This window comes from Eumetopias jubatus, unplaced genomic scaffold (assembly GCF_037043125.1).
Source record: "Eumetopias jubatus isolate StellerSeaLion01/CBP00866 unplaced genomic scaffold, mEumJub1_p1.0 scaffold_5, whole genome shotgun sequence".
NCBI classification, from domain to species: domain Eukaryota; kingdom Metazoa; phylum Chordata; class Mammalia; order Carnivora; family Otariidae; genus Eumetopias; species Eumetopias jubatus.
Window position 1 is genome coordinate 31,287,337 of NW_028274811.1, and position 23,706 is coordinate 31,311,042.

Sequence of the window (23,706 nt, forward strand, 5' to 3'; positions counted from 1 at the left end):
CTGTTACACAATTGACATGAAAATATTTTTCCCGTAACATTTATCTTTCTATATGAAGTTTATGGAAGGACCCCTTTTGGAAGGTCTGTACTGGGATGAATGGTACACTAACAAGACGCTGTATGATTTAAAGAATACCAGTCGCATCTACTATGAGAACATACTTTTAGGAGTCCCCAGAGTCCGTCAACTAAAAGTCCGCAACAACACATGCAAGGTCTATTCATCCCTTCAGTCTTTGATGAATGAATGTTATGACAGATACACTTCTAAAAATGAAGACCTGGCTGATTTTGGCCTTAAGGTGGAAACTGAGTAAGTAATATAAAATTACATGTAACTTTTCCTAGCATCTTACCATTGTATCTTTAAAAAATTAGGAAAATATGTATATTTTCCAAATAATACCAACAGTGGTCTGGCAGGTAAGGAGACTATTGCAATAATAGTAACAAAGGAAGGAGCAGTGTTTAGAAAAGTAAGAGTGAACCTGTTATTTTGTTTACCAAAGGATATAAAGAGTATTCTTTTTTTTCTAACTGGGGTATATGAAGTGCTAAGTCATTTTGAACATAAGGTAAAACATCCATTTCTGCTTTTACAGTACTCAAATCAGCTTTTCTGTCTCTGACCAGATTCCCTCAAACACATCCCAAAAGCTTCTTGGGACCCTTAGGGAGTGTGTTAGGTGTGCTCTGCCACTTTCCTCCTTTCTCACTCTTACTTCAGTGATATCTTCTGTTATTGCCAATATGGAAAAGGAGCAGTTATGCTCTGGAGGCACTGCATCTGACGATGCCTACCAAAAATATTATAGCCGTATTCTCCAAATCAGCTGAGGCTAATGCTGGTGTACACTCATGTCTATACTGAAGACAGGACACCCAAAGCCAGAAGCTGCTGGTATCATTGCTTTTACAGTCCTATGAAAATCATAGGGGGCAGAGAACACATTTTTTAATTTAATATTTATCAAAATGATACAATTCTATTATGCAGCCATAAAAAGGAATGAGATCTTGCCATTTGCAATGACATGGATGGAACTGGAGGGTGTTATGCTGAGTGAAATAAGTCCATCAGAGAAAGACATGTATCGTATGACCTCGCTGATATGAGGAATTTTTAACCTCAGGAAACAAACTGAGGGTTGCTGGAGTGGTGGGGGGTGGGAGGGATGGGGTGGCTGGGTGATAGACATTGGGGAGGGTATGTGCTATGGTGAGCGCTGTGAATTGTGCAAGACTGTTGAATCACAGATCTGTACTTCTGAAACAAATAATGCAATATATGTTAAGAAAAAAAAAAAGACGATAGCAGGAGGGGAAGAATGAAGGGGAGTAAGTCGGAGGGGGAGATGAACCATGAGAGATGATGGGCTCTGAAAAACAAACTGAGGTTTCTAGAGGGGAGGGGGTGGGGGATGGGTTAGCCTGGTGATGGGTATTAAAGAGGGCACATTCTGCGTGGAGCACTGGGTGTTATGCACAAACAATGAATCATGGAACACTACATCAAAAACTAACGATGTAATGTATGTTGATTAACATAACAATAAAAATTTTAAAAAACAACAAAAAATTTTTTTTAAAAATGATACAATTCTCCAGAAGCAGCCTCTTTGAGCTCTTTTAGTTGTTTCTTCTGGTGTACTTTCTATTTCTAAATAATGTGCTTGTACTGCTATTACTTGATTTTACAGTTTTATGTATCTGTTGTCTGTCATGGGTCCCTCCCTCGACACACACACTTCCCATTTCCCTTAGCCTGTTGTTAGATCATAATTTTTGTTAATCATTAGTCAGTATTTATATTATAAATATGAGCAATGATTACATTTCTTCAACAACCTCTCCTGTAGCATCAAGATTAATCACTGCTTTACAGTTTTTGTTGACTTGTTTTTTCTTTGTGTAAGTTTTTGGTTATACTTTAGGATAGCAAAGTGCTCGTATAATTCTTAGAAATCTGATGAACTCATAAGTATGGTGACACAGTCTCTTAGATATTACTGTACTGTATACTACTCTTTAAATGAAAAATTACAGAATAAATCAGATAATTGCACATTTTAAATTGGAATCTAAAAACTAATCTGTTAGGTATTCTATTATACCAAATTCTCATAAAAACTAAAAGTAAGTTAAATACCAAAATTAACACTACAGACTTGGAATTATAATACTTGTTATTCCCTAACAAAATAAGAATCAATCTGTGCTTGCTTGTCTATCTAAAATGTAACATTCACTAATTAAAAACATCATAAAAAATTGGAAGTAGGAGAGGATTGGTATAACAAATGTTCTTGTTTCAGTTTAACAACCATGTGGAAAACACTCAAAAATACAACAATGGAATTTTCATTAAATCTGAGTATTTTTTCTTAGTGTTATCACTTTTCCCCCCTCCTGAGAACAAACAGTATTATTAATAGAAAAACAGCTCTAAGCAGTATACCTTTGGATAATGATTCAAATCTGTCTGGGGAGGCTGAATAGGGAATGAAATGAGGAGTCAAAGTTTTATTTTTTGATATTCCATAATTAAAAGTTAAAAGGATGGGGGTGCTTGGGTGGCTCGGTTGCACGTAGGACTCTTGATACTGGCTCAGGTCATGATTTCAGATTCGTGAGATCGGTCCCCGCGTCCCGCTCCATGCTGAGCATGGAGCCTGCTTGGGATTCTCTCTCTCCTTCTGCCTTTCCCCCCATCTTACATGTGTTTACTCACTCTCTCTGTCTCTCAAAAAAAGTAGAAAGGATGGAAACAAAATTCAGTTAAGCACATTTTACTTTGATTTATAAACTTTTGTAAAATAAGATACCTACTGGGGCACCTGGGTGTGGCTCAGTCAGTTAAGCATCTGCCTTCAGCTCAGGTCATGATCCAGGGGTCCTCGGATTGAGTCCCACATCAGGCTCCTTGCTCAGTGGGGAGTCTGCTTCTCCCTCTGCCCCCCCCCTCCCCTTTGCTTGTGCTTTCTTTATCTGACAAATAAATAAAATAAAATCTTTTAAAAAAAAACCTTTTCTCATTGCATCTAGTCCGGTGTGTTACCCACACTAAACACTAAACAATGAAAACATACGAAATCTTAATCCTTTTAATCCTTAACTCATTGTCTTGCTTCAAAGTTACCATAAAACTTATGAACTTAAAACTGCCTTTTTTTTTTTAATGTTAGCTTAAATTCTTAGAATACATCTCAGGCTTTCTCATCTCTTCATTATTCTTTTTATACCTAACAGATGGAAGTACGCTACTCCTGATAGTACCTCCCCTTGGCACTGGGGATTTGTTGGTGTTTACCGAAATGGGGGATTTATTTTCACTTTATCAAAATCAAAATCTGAAACAAAAAACAAGTTTATTAACCTTCAGCTGAACAGCTGGATCACAAGAGGGACTAGAGTTATTTTTATTGATTTTTCATTATACAATGCTAATGTAAACCTGTTTTGCATAATCAGGTAAGTGACTCAAAACCTCTTTATTAGTGTCTTGAATTTAAAAAGCCTTCAGAGGGGCACTTGGCTGACTCACTCAGTGGAGCATGGCACTCTTGGTCTCAGGGTCGTGAGTTTGGGCCCTACATTGGGCATGGAGCCTGCTTAAAATGTATACACATACATACATACATGGCATCCAGAGCCCTCATTAGGGTTTCCAGTTTGTGTGTGTTTATACTGAGATTAAAATCATAAGCCTCAGGGCACCTGGGTGGCTCGGTCAGTTAAGCATCTGACTCTTGATCTCATCTCAGGCCTTGATCTCACAGTTGTGAGTTCAAGCTCCACGTTGGGCTCCACGCTGGGCCCGGAGCCTACTTAAAAAAAAAAATCATAGGGTTACCTGGGTGGCTCAGTTGGTTAAGCGTCTGCCTCCAGCTCAGGTCATGATCCCAGCATCCTGGGATCAAGCCCCACATCGGACTCCCTGCTACTTAGGAGCTTCTCCCTCTGTCTGCCGCTCCCCCAGCTTGTGCTCTCTCGCTCTTGCTCTCTGTCAAATAAATAAATCTTTAAAAAAAAAAAACATAGGCCTCAAAATAAAGTAGTTATGCCAATAATGAATAAGATGGTAAAGCAGCATCATATTCATTGTTTCATTGTTTTTGGAATATATTCAAGAACATGGAGAATTACTTAACATACAATATGTTTTATATTAAGGATATATAGTCTTATTCTGCAGCTGCACAGAATCTCACGTTTAGTCTTGATTTCTATCTCTAAATCACATCATTTAAACCTGTTGATTTCTTTGCAGAATGAGCTTCTTTATTAAGTTATTTTGTCTCAAGAATGAAAAATTTATATTTCAAACAATATATACCCATAGCCAGCATCCTAGAAATGATTAGAGCCTGCGGTGATTTGCAAAAATGGCCCCAATTCTTCACATCTTTGCCATGTAACCTTGCAGTGCTCTGCCACCCAGGGTTGGGTGCATTTACCCAGCTCCTGATGCTAGGCTCAGCCTTGAGTTTTTTTGTTGTTTTGTGGTGGTTGTTTTAATTTTTTTAATTTAAATTCAATTAATTAACAATGCATTATTAGTTTCAGAGGTAGAGTTCAGTGATTCATCAGTTTCATACAATACCCAGTGCTCATTACATCACATGCCCTCCTTAATGTCCATCACCCAGTTACCCCACCCTCCCAACCCCCTGCATCCAGCAATCCTCAGTTTCTTATGATTAAGAGTCTCTTATGGTTTGTCTCCCTCTCTGATTTCATCTTGTTTTGTTTTTTCCTCTCTTCCCCTATGATGCTATATTTTATTTCTTAAATTCCACATATGAGTGAGATCATATGATAATTGTCTCTCTCTGATTGATTTATTTCACTTAGCATAATACCCTCTGGTTTCATCCATGTCATTGCAAATGGCAAGATTTCATTCTTTTTGATGGCTGAATAGTATTCCATTGTAGATATACCCACCACATCTTCTTCATCCATTCATCTGTCGATGGACTTCTGGGCTCTTTCCATACTTGGCTATTGTGAACATTGCTGCTATAAACATTGGGGTGCAGGTGCCCCTTTTGAGGACTACATTTGTATCTTTGGGGTTAATCCCTAGTAGTGCAGTTGCTGGGTCCTAGGGTAGCTCTATTTTTAACTTCTTGAGGAACCTCCATACTGTTTTCCAGAGTGGCTGCACCAGTTTGCATTTCCCACCAAGAGTGTAAGAGGGTTCCCCTTCTCTGCATCCTCACCAACATTTGTTGTTTCCCGACTTATTCATTTTAGCCATTCTGACTGGTGTGAGGTGGTATCTCAAAGTGGTTTTGATTTGTATTTCCCTGATGCCAAGTGATGTTGAGCATTTTTTATGTCGGCCATTTGTATGTCTTCTTTGTAGAAATGTCTGTTCATGTCTTCTGCCCATTTCTTGATTGGATTATTTGTTCTTTGGGTGTTGAGTTTGATAAATTCTTTATAGATTTTTGATACTAGCCCTTTATCTGATAAGACATCTGCAAATATCTTCTCCCATTCTGTAGGGTGTCTTTTGGCCTTGTCTACTGTTTCCTTTGCTGTGCAAAAGGTTTTTATCTTGTTGAAGTCCCAGTAGTTCATTTTTGCCTTTGTCTCCCTTGCCTTTGGAGACGTGTCTAGTGAGAAGCTGCTGCGGCCAAGGTCACAGAGGTTGCTGCCTTTGTTCTCCTCTAGGATTTTAGTGGGTTCCTGTCTCACATTTAGGTCTTTCATCCATTTTGAGTCTATTTTTGTCTATGGTGCAGGAAAATGGTCCAGTTTCATTCTTCTGCACGTGGCTGTCCAATTTTCCCAACACCATTTGTTGAAGAGACTGTCCTTTTTCCATGGGATATTCTTTCCTGCTTTGTCAAAGATTAGTTGACCACAGAGTTGAGGGTCCATTTCTGGGTTCTCTATTCTGTTCCATTGATCTACGTGTCTGTTTTTGTGCCAATACCATACTGTCTTGATGATGACAGCTTTGTAATAGAGCTTGAAGTCCGGAATTGTGATGCCACCAGCTTTGCTTTTCTTTTTCAACATTCTTCTGGGTATTTGGGGTCTTTTCTGGTTCCATACAAATTTTAGGATTATTTGTTCCAGCTCTGTGAAAAAGTTGATGGCATTTTGATAGGGATTGCATTGAATGTATAGATTGCTCTCAGTAGCAGACATTTTAACATTATTTGTTCTTCCAGTTCATGAGCATGGAACGTTTTTTCCATTTCTTTGTGTCTTCCCCAATTTCTTTAATGAGTGTTCTATAGTTTTCTGAGTACAGATCCTTTGCCTTTTGGTTAGGTTTATTCCTAGGAATCTTATGGTTTTTGGTGCAATTGTAGATGGGATCAACTCCTTAGTTTCTCTTTGGGCTTAGCCTTGTGACTTGCTTTGGTCAATGGAATGGGAGCAGATAAGATACAAGCAGAAGTTTGAAATGAGTTTGCCTGTTAAAACTTGTTCTCTAGGGGCGCCTGGGTGGCTCAGTCATTAAGCGTCTGCCTTCGGCTCAGGTCATGATCCCAGGGTCCTGGGATTGAGCCCTGCGTCGGGCTCCCTGCTCTGCGGGAAGCCTGCTTCTCCCTCTCCCGCTCCCCCTGCTTGTGTTCCTGCTCCCACTGTGTCTCTCTCTGTCAAATAAATAAATAAAATCTTAAAAAAAAAAAAAAAAACTTGTTCTCTGGCATTTCTGCCATTACATGAGGACATGTCTGGGTTGATGTGGACCCAGGAGGATGGTAAGAGAGATTCCCTTATAAGGAAGAAGAGGAGGCAAAGGAGGAGGAGGAGAAGGGGAAAGAATCAGCAGGCAGGGGAGAGAACCCTCTAAAGAGAAAAAATTGTTTCCATTTGTCTGATGACCTTAGTGCCTAACCTGGACCATGCTAATTGGCTTTAGCCCTGGGTTCTAGAACCACACACTGACAAAGAAACAGGATTACCATGATTGAATCTGTCTGGGGATTGAATCAGCTTCCTCTGAGTGATCTGGGAATGAGTGGATGCCTGGTACAATCAAGGTTCTATTAGAAAGGAGGAATGGAATAATGACCACAGACAAGCAAAGAGTAGTATCCACTAAAATCTCAGTGAATCTTAAATCTCTCTCATGAGTCTTACATTTCTACACTAAATGGAATACAGAATTGGTGTCTACTCTGATTAGGGGACTTTGCCCTTGTGCAACAGTGACAGTGAAACCAACCATGGCCTTTAAAATCTGGAAAAATGAATAAAACAAATCTATTGTCTTAAGTAGCATGGACATTACACCATTTCTTTTATAGTTTTTTTTTTTCTCTTCTTTCAGGGAATCAGAGCTTTTTACCAACATTAATCACTCTTTCCAACAGTTCTGATCAGGATAAAGAATACAAATCAACATTATTTAACATTATTCTTCCAGTTCATGAGCATGGAACGTTTTTTCGATTTCTTTTTGTCTTCCCCAATTTCTTTGGCCTTAAACACGAGGAGAAACATTGGGATAACTGGCTTAAAATCATACAGAGAACTCCTTGTTACACTAGACTAAGTCCAGATTTCCTGTCCCTGGGGTTTATGCTTATTCTGTTACCTTTTTTTTTTTTTTGGTGAAAAAAATTTATATTTAGATTTAGCCAGCTGGACTCAGTTTAGATGATTCCAATTTTGTTGGCAACATCCAAAGCATCATAGTCAGGAGCCAGTCGAACATATGCCTTCTTCTCTCCATCAGGCCTGATCAAGGTGTTGACCTTGGCCACGTCAATGTCGTAGAGCTTCTTCACAGCCTGTTTGATCTGGTGCTTATTGGCCTTGACATCCACAATGAACACAAGTGTGTTGTTGTCTTCTATTTTCTTCATGGCTGACTCAGTAGTCAGGGGGAACTTGATGATGGCATAGTGAGATGGCGCCGAAGGCTAAGAAGGAAGCCTCTGCCCCTCTGTTACCTTTTAAAATGTTACTTTTTAGAAACTAACAAATATTATTTTTTAAAAAAAGATTTTATTTTTTGACAGAGAGACACAGCGAGAGAGGGAACACAAGCAGGGGAAGTAGGAGAGGGAGAAGCAGGCTTCCCGCAGAGCAGGGAGCCCGATGCGGGGCTTGATCCCAGGACCCCGGGATCATGACCTGCGCCAAAGGCAGTTGCTTAACGACTGAGCTACCCAGGCGCCCCAGAAACTAGATTTTAAAACTTTAAACTGGTGGTATATCTAATCAGTAGTTGTATTACTTATGCACATTACTTAAGACCTTACCCATGTACTTCCCTTTTGTAAACATATCTGGCAAACTAAACTGAATACTGTTCTTTTTTCCCTTTTTACTAGTGTACACTTCAGATCAAAATATTGAGTTTCTTTCACTTCACTCACTTATCCAACATTGCACACCTACTACATACAAGGCAAAACAAAGAGTTCTATTTTGTTTAACTGGTTTTGGGTTTTATTTTGGCAGCACCTTATTCCAGTAGCAATAATATTTGCTAATATATCTAAGTAGGAATAATTACATTATGATAGAGATACTGGGTTCCTTAAATTACTGCCAATTCTTAATTATCTGAAGTTGTAGAGAGCAGTAGAAATACAGTGAACAACCTCAAAATCTTTTTATTTAGTATTGGAATTAATTTTTATACTTCTCTTTGCATATAAATCCTTGTATCCAACATCCTGTGCCTAAAGTAAACAGGAAACATTTGTTTTAGTAGACCATGTAATCTTGACATTTAGAAGCAAGAAGTATCTCTGATAATCTAAAGGGGGAGAGTGTATTTTCCTTCTCTGAAACATTCAAGAATTATGTATTCTGGGGGGAGTACTGATTAATAACAGTAACTAACAGTATAGCATTTCTTGAACATCATCTCATTCTCTTGTGGAGATAAAGTGATATTCCCAGTGATGATCAAGAAATCTAAACACAAAATAGAAAGAATGTATGGCTAACATCACATCTTACTTTCTCAATGACATTGGTCTTTGACCACTGTGAATATTCAGAGTACAAAAAAAAGTGAAGCCATTAAAAAATAAGTAAATCCACTAGAATTTCTTTTAAATTGAACACATGACCCCCAAAAAACATATTTTGTATAAAATAACTGATTATTAAAGTACACATCATCACAAATTAGAAACTTCACATTGAGTTAGCTACTGAAATATAAATGCTTGAAATAAATGCACAGTTACTTTCACTAACCTAATTTTACAGATTGGTGGCAGAATTCCCTGCAACTGGAGGAATAATTACTTCATGGCAGTTTTACTCTGTGAAGCTCCTCAGATATGTTAGCTACTATGATTATATCATTGCTTCCTGTGAAATCACATTTTGTATTTTTCTTATTGTCTTCACAACACAAGAAGCCCAAAAAGTTAGAGAATTTAAGTCAGCCTATTTCAAAAGTGTTTGGAACTGGCTAGAATTACTACTTTTGGTGGTAAGTATACATTCATATGTATTGTTGGAGGGAATCAAATCTGAACGCACCAATGAGGGAGGTGTAAAAAGCACACTTTTCTGTTCATCTGGCAACTAGCTAAGGGGCAGCTCCGTCTCTCTCTCCCCCCTCCCCAAGTCCCAGACCCCTACCCCAACCCCTCAGCTCTTCAGGAGCCCAGCTGGTACAATTTCAAAGCTGCAAGTATCAATTATAAAAGGAACTGCCATAGAGCATACTAATGGTGGGCCTCCAAAAGTAACAAGTCTATTTTTGGGGGTGCCTGGGTGGTTCAGTTGGTTAAGCATCTGCCTTCAGCTGGGGCCATGATTTTTGGGGTCCTGGGATCGAGCCCCAGTGTCGGGCTCCCTGCTCAGCGGGGAGTCTGCTTCTCCCACTCTAGCTCTGTGCTCTCTCTCTCTCGCTCACTCTCTCTAAAAAAAAAAAAAATGTATTTTTTTTCCCTCTGATTTGGTCCTTGAGAAAACCAGCATAAACTTAGAATAGGTGATTCTATAGGTATTATTTAATGCACACAGTAGGTCTCCCCTCACTCAAAAAAATGTGTTTCTTATAGGGCGTCATGTTGAAAATCCTGGTTATTTTTGGACACGTACTCTTCTATGTTGCCTCTTTGTTTTCCTCCTCACACTGAATTTTGACAGAATATGCAAAATCAAGCCTAGGAAAAATACTGAAAGGGGGGGCTGGAGGGAGTGAGCAGCCAGAGGGTAGCTTGTGGGCACAGAGAACACCAGGACTGGGAATATAGTCTCTGAAAGAAATTCCAAAAACTGCCAGTTCTCGTCAATGGAATGGACTAAAACAAAGAGGTAGGCAGGGTGGGACAAATGGTAAGAACGTGGTCTTAGAAAAAATGAACAAACATTTCTGGCTTATTCACCCTTACTGACCCTTAGTTATAGCCAATCCAGGATATGATCCTTGTTTCCCAAAACCAGATTAAAAGTTTCTCAGAGTCAGGAAATGTGCCACCTACCTCTCTGGTATCCCCGATAATACTTAACATACAGCATAACATTGAATGTTTAACTATCTGAGCATTTCAGGCAAAGGAAGTCAAAGGAAGATTTTCATGACAGTTCGAAAGCTGTGATACCTGATACAACCTGGTTCTGAAATCCTCCTCTAGAAGAGCTGTCAGAGGGCTCTCAAGGCTTATTTTTGTGTCACTGAAAAATTTTTTCTTTTAGTGTTACGTGGTAGAAAATATTAAACTTTTAAGGATCATGTGTATGGACATGTTGAACTACTATACTGTACACATGAAACTAATATAACACTATGTTAACTACACTGGAATTATAAATAAATACATAAACAAATAAACTTCTAGGTATCACGTAGTTACATGGAGCAGAAACGCAGCCTTGTCAGAATAACGTAGTCATTTTAGACATTTGTGCTTTATGACTCAAAGAAACAGGCAGACAGATTAGGATGGTCAGGTGACCAGTATTTCTGCACTTTTGTGATCATCTTGCTATCTTAAACTTCTGTAAGTTGCGGTTCACTTCCATTCACGTAAAAGCCTACGTCTTAGTTCCCCCCCCTTTTTGTTAAACTTCTGATGAACTTTTTCCTGTGTCTGTTCATAGGCTGCAGGAAATTCAGAAGTAGAAATTGTCTCTAATTTAATATTTCTTATTTTCCCATTTAGTTGTGTTTTGTGACTGTTTCCTTCAACATATACTGTAATATACAAATTTTTCTCTTACTTGGAGACTTGTTAAAAAATACTGAAAAATATTCAGACTTCTATTTTCTTGCATACTGGCACACTTACTACAACAATATAATCGCTGTCACCATCTTTTTTGCATGGATAAAGGTATTTATACTTTATTATATTAAATACAACAGATTAAATAAGTGGTTTTTTTTAGATAGCAAAATGGGAACTAAAGCTGCAAAGTTATGGGGAAAAAAGGATTTTCTTAACTATAAATTAATTTTAAAAAGTAGGTTGGCCTTGCAATGATTGCAGGCAAATCCTCAAACACTCCTATCACTATTAAGCATTTCCTCTAATTTGAAGCAAATTTTTTCTGAAATTAATTTAACTTACTATAAGTAAGTATGATATTAGATATTCTTGTTTCAATTAACTTTGTTCTTTTTCAGATATTCAAATTCATAAGTTTTAATAAGACAATGTCTCAGCTGTCATCAACCTTGTCCTGCTGTATCAAAGACATAGTAGGATTTGCCATCATGTTTTTTATAATATTCTTTGCTTATGCTCAGTTAGGATTTCTTGTTTTTGGATCACAAGTTGACGACTTTTCCACTTTTCAAAATGCCATGTAAGCTGTTAGAATAATGTAATTATATTTACTAACTTTTAAGAAAACAAATCATGGAAAGGCCTATAATAAGTAGTAATATATGTTTTAATACATTTAAACTTGGTTTTATATTTTCACTGATAGAAAAGTACCTGGTCACACTCAAAGTAGTATTTAGCATTAAAAGATCCCAATGGATAGTGCAGTCCATTTTTTAAATGTTAAGAGGTCAAGTTAGAAAAATAATTTTTCATTTTTCATTGGTAAAAAGCTTACCAAATATAACAGAAATTGGCCTCTATGTCTCTGTAATATTTATTGTCTGGAGAAAAGAAAGTTTAAATGTTTCTCTTTAAGGCCTCTACCTTTAGAATCCTTTTATTGATATTCACCTGATTGTCCTTTGCTGACCTGGCAAAGCTGTGTTTTAATGCATAAAGCAATCAGTAGGCAACAAACTTATACAACTGATCGGGTAGAATCCTTAGAAAAGTATTCAGATTTTTTTTAAGTGAATAAATAAATTCACTCTCCTTTTTGAGTAGGTAAAATAAGTTGTGTGTGTGTAAGAAAATTATGATAGTCTGAAATATAAATTCTCAAAATATGTAACTTAGACCAATATTGGTGGGAAATGGCTTCATATTTAAATAAGTTTTTGAAATTTTGCATCACTCTTTTGAAAATTTGGAGTGCATGTTAACATATGACCCTGAGAAAAACTGCAATAACTTTCTTAACTTTAGTCAAGAATTCCCCAAACTTACTTGTCCATGCCCTTTTACTTGATTTTGGGGGAGTTCTGGTCCAAGGAAATGTCTTAAGTTGCTCTCTTTTCACCATCCACAGGGATATATTTGAAGTGCCAATTCTAAGAAATTTCATATTTACTGAAATAACCCTTTATTAATTACTCATAGAAAGAAGAGTGGACTAGGAACCAAGAGGATATAGTTCTACTTTCCACTTCTGCACTAGCTATTCACCTTTTCTAGACCTTTATTTCTTCATCTGCAAATGAAGGGACTGGACTGTTATTCCCAAAGATTCCTTCCAATGTCAACAGCCTACAATTTGAGAAGTCTAATTAGCTTTCTCTTGAGTGAATTATGTTTGCAGTTCCAACAACTTCTTGGTCCTTTCCTAGGATCTTAACTCAAGTGTCACTAATAAAACTTAGTAGTATTGGACATTGAATATAATTGTAGTAATTTACAGAACTTGGAAATTGGTCTTACCCTAGATAGTGGAGAAGAAAGGAAGTATAAGACACAGAACAAACAGGTAGACAACTTTGGAATACATTAATGAGGGGACCTCTGCTTTTGGTAATGATGTGCTAGGTTATTCAAATCAACCTCCTCTTCAAGACAATTTAAAAAGCTAGATGAAATACAGGTAACATTGAAGAACTGACCATAAAGTAGATAATAAGTGGACCAAAACCAAAAGGCAAGAACCCAGAGAAGTAAGCTCAGCATCCAAGGCTTCTTTTGCCCTGAAGCCTTCTTTTTACGTTTATAAGGGTTTTTTTTTATTGTGTTAAGATATACATAAAATTTACCATCTTAACCATTTCCAAGTGTACAATTCAGTGAGATTAAGTACATTCATACTGTGCAACATCACCACCATCCATTTCCAGAACTCTTTTCATCTTGTAAAACTGAAACTATGCCCATTAATCAAGAATTCTCCACTTTCCCCCTTTCTCAGCCTCTGGCAACCACCATTCTACTTTTTGTCTCTCTCTCTCTCTTTTGATTTTCATTAACTCTAGGTGCTTAGTGGGATCATACAGTATTTGCCTATTTGTGACTGATTTATTTCACTTAGCATGCCTTCAGGATTCATCGGTGTCATGCAATATGTTGGAATTTCCTCCCTTTTCTTGACTTTCCCCATGTCTTTTAGTTCTTTGAGCATCTCTTTAAAGTCTTTGTCTAGTAGGTTTGCTATCTGGTCTTTCTCAGGGATATTTCTGTTGGTTTATTTTTTTCCTTTGATTGGGTCATACTTTCCTGCTTCTTTGTATGTCCTGTCTTTTCTTGTTGTTGTTGAAACCTGGACATTTGAATGTAGAATGTGATAACCCTGGAAATGACATTCTTGCCCTTCACCAGGGTTTCCTGTTTTTTGTTTTGTTTTGTTTATTATTGTATACTGTCTTCAGGCTAAGGAGCAGCTTGAAGTGTAAAGGTCTTCTTAGGTCTTTTCTGAGCCTGCACCTTTCCTTGGGGATGCAGGGTGACTTTCTAATTTCCTCCATATATGCAGTTACTTTTGATGTCTTTAATGTCTGGCTCCCAAAAGGGGAAAAAGAGAAAAATGAAGGAGGAGGGGAGGGCACCAGCTCTTTAATCCCAAGGACATTAATTCAGCAAGAGGGAGAGGGACTTGAAAAAGACAGGGGAACATGCCCACATCTTTCTGCATCCTTGTGATCAGAAGGAGCAATCAGCAATCAAAACACAGACCCCTAATGTTTGGAGAACAGTGTCCTGATTGCCCACCCTCGTTCACACAGGTTGCATGCAAGCTGCTCCAGGAATATATGCATGGCTCCCTGCCATGGGCTGGGGGGTGGCAGATGGGTAGCTTTTACCAAACTAAAACCTGAAATTGACCAAAATTGTCTAAGCCTTCCCCTGGAAGTTGCAAGCCTTAAATAGACTCCAGAGTTCCAAAACAGTTACATCAGACAAATTCTCCCTATGTCATTATTGTCTAGGTGGGGAGACATATTCCTAATGTTTCCTATTCCACCACCCTCCCCAAACCCTCCACCATGAAGGCATTTTTGATGATCCAGAGAAATAGTCAAGAAAATGTGTTTCTGGCCACCTCTCCAGGAGAAGGAGACAGAAGGCAAAGTCCAGGGCTTGCATGGGGGCAGAGGCGGGGAGGGCTTGTCTGATAACCTCTCCACACAACAGGCAAGGAAACTGAAGGGCTAAAGTCTCAAGTTAAAGGTGAATCAATCCCATAATTACCTAGGTATCCAGGGAATTTCATGTCTTAAACTTGGATTAAGATGGTCCTGGGTTAGAATGCCTGTGTGCATCTGCAGACACAAAAAACCTCTCTGGAGAAAGTTTATTCATCCTCAGTCTCAAATTACTTCTACAAGCAATTTTCCAAATATAACTTACTGCTCATAGTCAAAGGCAACCTGGTACAGAAGGGGTAAGGAATCATAAGCAAGAACTAGCAGATAACAAACAACAGACTCAAAGACTTCCAATATTAGAATAATCACAAAATACTATATTTAGAGAAATATAAGTCAGAAAACATCTTTAGAGAACAGGACAGTATAAAAAGTGACATCTTTGAAAAAGTATCAAAAATAGAATTCCAGAACTGAAAATTGTAGTAACTGAGAATAAAAACCTAGTTGACATGGGCCACCTTGGTGGCTCAGTTGGTTGAGCGTCAGACTCTTGATCTCGGCTCAGGTCTTAATCTCAGGGTTGTGGATTTGAGCTCCACATTGGGCTCCACAAAAAACAAACAAAACACCTAGTTGACAGGTTTGACAGCAAATAAGAGATGAAGAGAGAATGAGTAAAGTGAAAAATAGGCCAGCAAAAATTACTGGAAATGTGGCATAGAGATACAGAAAGTGGGAGAAGGTATGAAGTATGAAGACTGGAACAAGAAGGCCTAACATGTTTAACCTGAGTTACAGAAGACAGACAGTGGACTAGGCAATATTTGGAGAATGCTGAAGAATAGCTAAATACCCAGTCATGTGAAGTCATATTAACCACAGTGGTATATTATTATGGAACAATCTGTTACCAATTTTAATTTATAAGAGAGAACTCTAGAAAGTTACCAGGGGTATGAGGAGACTACAAAACAGTTTTTCATTCAGTATAACCCTGTATTCTAAGCAGTCATGGTGTTCCTTTTAGGTTGGGGGGGAGGGTAGATAAGCTAAACTCCGATAAACTAAACTCCAATTAGGAGAAAAATGACAATTACATTGCGTTTGAAGTCTCCATTTCCTATGTGATTATAACCATTCAGCAAATTGGTTAGGTTTTGTTATTCACATTACTTACACAACAGAGGTATCTGGACCTCATTCAGAAGGGCTGAATGGAAGCTTTAGTTAACAAGCTAATTTCTGGAAAGGAGAAATGGTGCCTTTAACTTATCTTTTCTCCTGTCAATACAACTCAAGGATTACAGATCAAGTTTAATCAAAACTGAAACAGAACCTCTCATTCTCCTATACCAGAGAGGAAAAAATATTTGTTGAGAGACTTTGGTCTCCTTCCAGTTCAGCTTTTCTTTTTGTATCTTGTGTAGAAGAACATTATAAACCAGTAGTAAAAGCTGAATAAATGGGGTGGCTGGGTGGCTCAGTTGGTTAAGCAACCGACTCTTGGTTCCAGCTCAGGTCGTGATCTGAGTCATGAGATCCAGCCCAGTGTTGGGCTCCATACTCAGCACGGAGTTTGTTAAAGACTCTCCCCTGCCCTCCTTTTATTTTTTATAAGTAAAAAATATTTTATTTATTTGAGAGAGAGAGAGGCAGAGGGAGAAGCAGGGTCCCTGCTGAGCAGGGAGCCCAATGTGGGGCTCGATCACAGGACCCTGGATCATGACCGGAGCCAAAGGCAGATGCTTAACTGGCTGAGCCACCCAGGCACCCCTAAATAAGTAAGTCTTAAAAAAAAAAAAGGCTAAATAAATACTTTTAAGTATGAATGATTTAACCATATCTTAAGTACCCAAGATGAAATTCCAGCTAACTCTTGAGTCCTAGGACTCCAAGTAGCCCATTTCTTTGAATATTTCTTCCTTCATTGTTTACAGCTGTATGCTCCCTTTACATGCTGGGCAAAAGCAACCAGGAACAATAAGCCTTCCTTTTGACTGACTAACCAATCATGCAAAGTATCTACATACTATTAAAAATTCCATCCCAGACTTTCCTTTAAAATAACTCATTTTAAGCATCTAACAGCAGTAACCATGGCATCAAAATATATCAAACATAAATCCAAATAAGCCCAAAGTATCAACTGTGGTTGTTCCTAATTAGCTTACGAATTTTTTAAAACTTTTTTAGTACTTCCTAAAATTTCTCCCATGAATGTGCGTTATTATTATAATCAGAAAAACTGGAGTGCTGCCTTTTTCTTTTAATTGTCCAATATTAGAGCTCTGGCTATCCATAAGGAACATAAAATAGATGTTATCCATTCCAGAAAACAAATTATGAGTAATAAAGTAGGATGCTACTGTTGCAAAACAAGAATAACAGATTATTTTCCTATATACTGTTCACATAATTTAAAGAAAAAAGATTAATTTCATCTAATTATTATCTTTAAATTATTATTTTAAAATTATCAATTCAGGAACCTGGGTTTTAAAAATGGAAACTATAATAAATCTTTTTCTAACCCAATAACCAATTGACCCATTGACCTCCTTTGGAATTTAGGTTAAATCTGATATCACAGGTATTTCTGGGACTGTTGGATATTAACATTAATTAAAAGTAATGCTTGAAATTTAATTAATGGGTATAATACAGAACTCAAGCAACAATCCTTAATAATGTTTATCACCATTTATGAAAATTTCTAACTTGCTTCTACAGACTGCTCAGTGTTTATATTATAGCTAAAAAGATAATTTTCCTAAGAAAACAATTTTAACTTGTAAAGAAAGATCCAAATACTTTTTAAATTAATTGTTTAATCTATGAGTAAAGATGAAATTAAACAGTTCTCAAGTTAAAAAAAATAAAGAAATCATCTACGTAATTTATAACATATCCCTGGTGTGTCTGGCAATGCCATTGCCAATTTAATGATGAGAAAACATGTAAAATACTCCTAATTCCACCTCTGCTACTACTATGCTCATTCAAAGCCTTAATTTCCACCTTTAATATTAATAAAATGAAGATTTGTAATATTTTAAATGTTATTTTACATCAAATCCAAGATTTATAGTTATTGAAGAGAATAAAGTAAACCTCAGTAGCTCAGTCAGTTGAGCGCCCAACCCTTGATTTCGGCTTAGGTCATGATGTCAGGGTCCTGAGACTGAGCCCTGAGTTGGGTTCTGCACTCAGCGGGGAGTCTGCTTCTCTCCCTCTTCCCCTGCTTCCTCCCCACCCTGCTCTCTCACATGTGCGCTCTCTCTCTCTCTAAAAATTAAAAACAAAAAAAACACCCCACCTCTGGATCATGTTTGAGGATCATTACCAGCACTTGTTTTGAGACTCGGCAAGTGACAAATTGTTGGCATCTTATTTTAGCAGAGGAGGTGTACACATTACACATATTATTGGTATTAGAAATTTTAGGGTTTTTGGGTCTAGGTATGAGTTGAAAATCCTTATTGGACAAGGTCAGGTATTCTAAATTTTAGAAGGGCCCAAGAAAGGCTAAGAAGGTCATTGCCAAGACTAGTTGGTAAGCAGGTATCTCAAGGGTCAAATCTTGTAGGATTCAGTAAGTGGAAGCCCATCATTTCCTGAATCACTGTTGAGCAATTGAAGTCCTTGTCTGGCCTTTAGGGGGATGTTCCACACCTAGTTTTATGGAACTCGGAGCTAACATGACTAAAGCCAGAGAACCTATGCCACATGCAGCTGGATGGATACGTTCCTAGACATAGTGGTAACCCCCATCAGTAGTCATGTATGTGTGAGGGGATATAATGTTTTCTTTCTTCCCATCAAAGATTTACACAATTTCGAATTGTTCTTGGAGATTTTAATTTTGCTGGCATTCAGCAAGCCAATCGTATCCTGGGACCCATTTACTTCATCACTTTCATCTTTTTTGTGTTCTTTGTCCTGCTGGTAAGTATGACCATCTATGTTCCCTTTTTTGCCTGTATTTTTTTAGAATAAAAATGAAATTACTAATTTAGAAGAAATTATAGTATCACTGCTTAGCTGTCAGAGCTTTTTACATTTATTAGGAATTGTGTGGATTCCTAGAAATCCAGGCTAAGTCCAGTGTCTAAATGTTTTCAGTTTGTCCAAAGGAGAATGTGATCACAGTAGTTACCATATTTGTGTCTGATGTGTGCCAGGAATGTGCGCACTCCGAGTATAACTTGAATATCCCAGGTCTCTCCAGCTGGGACATTCCATACTGGCAGGGATGAAAATATTCTGCCCATTATTGCAATGGTTTCTAGCCCTTATGGCTAAAAACTCATACCTTTGTGATTTTTTAGGGGTCCCCAGGATGTGCTTTATTACTGAGCATATGGGCTACTTTTAAAATTTAAATCTAATTTATAAATCCCAGCACTCAGGGCGCCTGGGTGGCTCAGTCGGTTAAACCTCTGCCTTCAGCTCAGGTCGTGATGCCAGGGGCCTGGGATTGAGCCCCGCATCAGGCTCCCTGCTCAGCAGGGAGTCTGCTTCTCCCTCTCCCTCTGCCCCTCCCCTCTGCTGGGCTCTCCCTCCCTCTCTCAATCTCTCTCTCAAAATAAATAAATAAAACCTTAAAAAAAAAAATCCCAGCACTCATCAGAGTCACTAACATTTAAACTAAATTTTTACTAATTATTATTTCTCCCCAGAACATGTTCTTGGCAATTATTAATGATACTTATTCTGAAGTGAAAGCTGATTATTCAATAGGCAGAAGGCCAGATTTTGAACTTGGTAAAATGATTAAAAAGGTATGTCCAATTCTTTTCTTAATTTGAATTCTAAGACAAATCTTGTTCAGTTTATACTCTTGTCCTTTGAATAGAACTTAAACCCCAAGTAGTGGTGGGGGGTTTTTTGTTTTGGTCCAATCTTGCTCTTATTTGTATTATTTCACTGCCAGGGAAGTGAGATTTCTTTCTGGCTTTAAAAAAAGGTGACCAAAATGATCTCAGATTTCAATATATCAAATAGCAATTGAGCTGTTTACTAAATGCAAAGCATGTTGGGTTTTATAATAAAACTATCCCTTCCCTCCAAAAAATTTCAACTTAGATGCTAGTAAATTTCTATGAACAATCTTATTTTGCTCACTTTCGTGTTTCTGTTAATGGCAACGCTCTTCTCAGTCACTCCACGCTTAAAAACCTTGAATTTTTTATTCCCTGTCCCTCATATGGTCTGTTGCCAAGGCTTGTGTGTCAAGTTCATCTCTGTAGTTTTTGTTCACATTTGTGAGATTCAAAGACATGTTGAATTCTAACCACCACCACTGGGTTAGGGCCCTCCGTACTTTGCACCTGGCCTTCTGTTTGGTAACTTCTTCTGGCCTCTTTCCTGTGCCAGTCCAGCTCTGATACCACTTCTCTGCTCACAATTCTTCAGAGATTCTCTGAGCCTGTCAAAGTAAGTCCAAGTTCTTTATCTAAACACCCAAGGACCTTCTCAAGTCTCACCGTCCCAACCGGTCTTTATTCATGATCACTGAACTATGTAGCATGTCTACCTTCCATGCCTTGTGGGCAGCACGGTATGTTCCAGCCAGTGTTTGAGCACAGAGCTGTGCACCATCACTTGCCGTCCCTCTCCTCTCTGGGCCCTGTTCATGTCACTCACTGACCCCAGCAATGTCCCCTCCATTCCCTCGATGACCTGCTAATCTCCCAGATAGAATGGTATCTTCCCTGTCCTCTTAACACCTACCTCACTTGAGTTGTTAGCAGAGTCACGTCTGTACCATCTTGCTCATCTCTGCACAACCATGGCTCTAACCACATCACTTCACACAGGAGAAGTCCTAAGAGCCATGAGGTTAGTGGAGTTTAAAAACTCTGTCCAAGAACTCACCTGTAAAAGGAAACTATTAATATATCCCCCAGTGAGCTGAAGTGTAGGTTTTTTCATCTTTTATCTCTTGATTATGATGCTGGTTACATGCATTAAAGTGTTAACATCCTTAAATGCAATAAATGTTAATAAAACTTTTCAAAGATTTTTTTTTTCCAAGTTCAAGTGTGATGCCCACAAGAGAACCCTTTTCTTTTTCACTAGCAGGCAGAAAACGTAAGCAGTGACAAAGTGAAAGATAATCATAGCATTGCCTCCATATTTCTTTAGGGTAGTAGTCTCTGGAGACAGGCATCCCATATTTCTTATTCCTTGATCAAAATTAATACAGGATATGTATTTTTTTTCAAATTTTAAACTATTTTTAATTATGCCCAGAGTTACAACAATGCTCTCGAAAAACTCAGACTAAAGAAACCTGAAGAGGGAGAAGACGAAAAAAGGTAAGATGACTTAAATTTTTAACTTGCCATTTCAAACTGTTTATTATATTAGAAACTCCCAATGAGAGTAAGGTTTTGATTGCAAAACAATCACCATCCAATGTGCTGATTCTAAATACGGGTCAATACATCACCCAGTAGTACCTCCTAATTCTTTGAGTGCCATGAGACTCTAAGCTAAGCTAATTAAAAATTAATATAACACATGCTATGCCACTCAGAAAAAGCTTTAACAGAAAGCTGGACAGAACACAGACCCCCTAAAAAGGTAGGAAAAAATTTTAGTCTACATTAAGTGCATTCACTTAGCTATCAAAATAAAAACATTTTTACACAAAATATTTAAGGATATCTTTATATCTACTGAATCATTTTGGTGTCAAAATGCTTCTGAAACCCAGGCCTCTGGCAGTGGGACATAATAGAAACATTTTTTTTTTTTTTAGCTAGAGATGTGACACTCTGGAGAATTTATTAATGACCACATTTTCCAAACATTATCAGGAAGACCAAAAATGCAATTCAGATCCTTACTATAGAGCTGATCTTATTTAATGCTGGCATTTTTCTTTCTGCTCCATATGCTTCTGATTTTTATTTTATATTCTTAGTGCGAAAAGCGGAGATTTAGTTGAGCGAGCCAGAAGAGAAGGCTTTGATGAAAATGTAAGATTTTAACTTTCTCATAAAGATAGCTTTATTAGAAATATGCCTATGAAAGGGTTCAGATTAAGAACTGAAATGATTTGCTTTCTTTAGAGCACTGGTTTCCACCTCCAAAAATTTCTCCCAGAATCCAGCTATTTTGTTGTTTAAACAAGTCATTTCAATCCTACATGCTACCTCTCTTATTGTTGCACTCAGCCAGATGCCCTGATGCTCCAGCTGTAGTCTCTGTGGGATTGTCACACAGGGGTTAGTGATATGCTCTATTGACATGATCATGTAATTTTTCTCTTGTAATCAATGTGATGATCACTTCAATGGTTTATATATACAGTTGACCCTTGAACAATGAAAAGGTTATGTTTACAGTACCGTAAACAAAATCCGTATGTACGTGGACCCACATAGTTCAAACCTGTGTTGTTCAAGAACCATGTTGTTAAACAACAGTTGGAACTTCGCAGGTCCAGTTATATGTGGGTCTTTTTTTTTTAATAAATACAGTGCAGTATTTACTGTAAATGTATTTTTTCTCTGCCTTATGATTTTATCAGTAACATTTTTTCTCTAGCTTACTTTATTGTAACAATACAGTATATAATACATATAATATACAGAATATGTTTTAATCGACTGCTTATGGTATTGGTAAGTCTTCAATCAACAGTAGGCTATTAGCTGTTAAGTTTTTAGGGAGTCAAAAGTTACACACACATTTTTGACTGCACAAGGGTCGGCACCCCCTAGCCCCTGTGTTGTTCAGGGTCAGCTATACATGGAGTGGAGCTAAGTTTCTCACTGTGAGGTAAGGGAGTTACAAAAAGGAAAGGCTGAAGGTTAAAATGAACTTTGTGGTGTTGGATTAGAATTATAGATGTGTATATGTGTGTTTGTGTGTGTGTACGTATTCTATAGCTCTGTCTATCCACTGAGAAGTCTAGAAGTAATAACACAGTTAGTTGCCCACACCTTGGTTTCCAAATACCATTCTCTTCTAAAAGGAACCAGGGCCCCTTGGAAATATGGCTAAATTCCGGGGCTGGAAAATACAACGAGTCTGGAATATCTTGTTGAGCCAGAAAGTAAAAGTGCTCAAAGAATGATGATCTGTTAAAAGGACACAAGAGTCAAGGTCAAGGGCTCCCGCTAGCCAAATCTGGGAATACTGAAGTACTTTAATGAATAATAATGTATAACCCATTGAATAACATAGGGTTCTATGAGTTCATACTGACCTGAACATATACATGGATAAAAGTTGGAGGAAGAGTAGAACTTTTCCATACCTCTCCACAAAATGCATATTAATTACAAAAAGAAAAGGAGTTATGTCAGGGTGGAGGAATCTGGCAGACGTTGCCTAATCAGTATGGGAAAAAACTGAAATCATATGCCAGCTGATAAGATGCTGAGAGAACACAGCATCACTTCAGTAACACTCCTGCCAAAGACGTGTAACGGAACAAAGTATCACACAAAACTAAACTACTGAGGGACGTTCTACAAAATAACTGGCCTGTATTCTTCAAAAGGATTAAGAAAGCCAAGATAAAGCTGAGGAACTATACCAGACTGAATGAGATTAAAAGACGAGTAAATGAAATGCCTAATCCTGGACTCTAGATCCTTTTTCTATAAAGGGCATCATTGGGACAACTGGCAAATTCTAATGGGGGACTCAGCATCAGAGGATAATGATCTATCAAAATCAGTTTTCTGATTCTGATGGTTATGCTGTGATGATAATAACGGAGAATGTTCTTGTATGCAGCAGATATACACTGACATGCTCAGGGACAACGGGACAATTGTGCTGATAACTCCAAATACTTCAAAGGAAAAAAAAAAAGTATTTGTACTGTTCTTCTAAGTTTTCTACAAGTTTAAGATTCTTTTAAAAACAAAATTAAAATTCAGTAAACCATTTCTGAAATAAAGGATGATGTAATTGAAAAACATACTGTGTACCTAGGGGAAATCACCTAGAATGAACATGATACTCATCCAAGTAAAATATGGACTTACAAGAAAAAGAAAACCAGGTTAGCATGACAACATTCAACACCATAAATCAACAGAAAAATAC

At 37.7% G+C, this 23,706-nt stretch overlaps 1 protein-coding gene across 1 annotated transcript in view; it reads left to right on the top strand.

The window, feature by feature from the left end:
* PKD2L2 (polycystin 2 like 2, transient receptor potential cation channel) overlaps positions 1 to 23,706 on the top strand; it is a 37,566-nt gene that overhangs the window by 3,677 nt on the left and 10,183 nt on the right. The window contains exons 4-12 of the mRNA XM_028103737.2: positions 59 to 315; positions 3,252 to 3,473; positions 9,204 to 9,432; positions 11,114 to 11,284; positions 11,578 to 11,759; positions 18,459 to 18,579; positions 19,314 to 19,415; positions 20,890 to 20,954; positions 21,566 to 21,620. Coding sequence (XP_027959538.1) covers positions 59 to 315; positions 3,252 to 3,473; positions 9,204 to 9,432; positions 11,114 to 11,284; positions 11,578 to 11,759; positions 18,459 to 18,579; positions 19,314 to 19,415; positions 20,890 to 20,954; positions 21,566 to 21,620 — 1,404 coding nt within the window. The remainder of the gene's footprint in view (positions 1 to 58; positions 316 to 3,251; positions 3,474 to 9,203; positions 9,433 to 11,113; positions 11,285 to 11,577; positions 11,760 to 18,458; positions 18,580 to 19,313; positions 19,416 to 20,889; positions 20,955 to 21,565; positions 21,621 to 23,706) is intronic.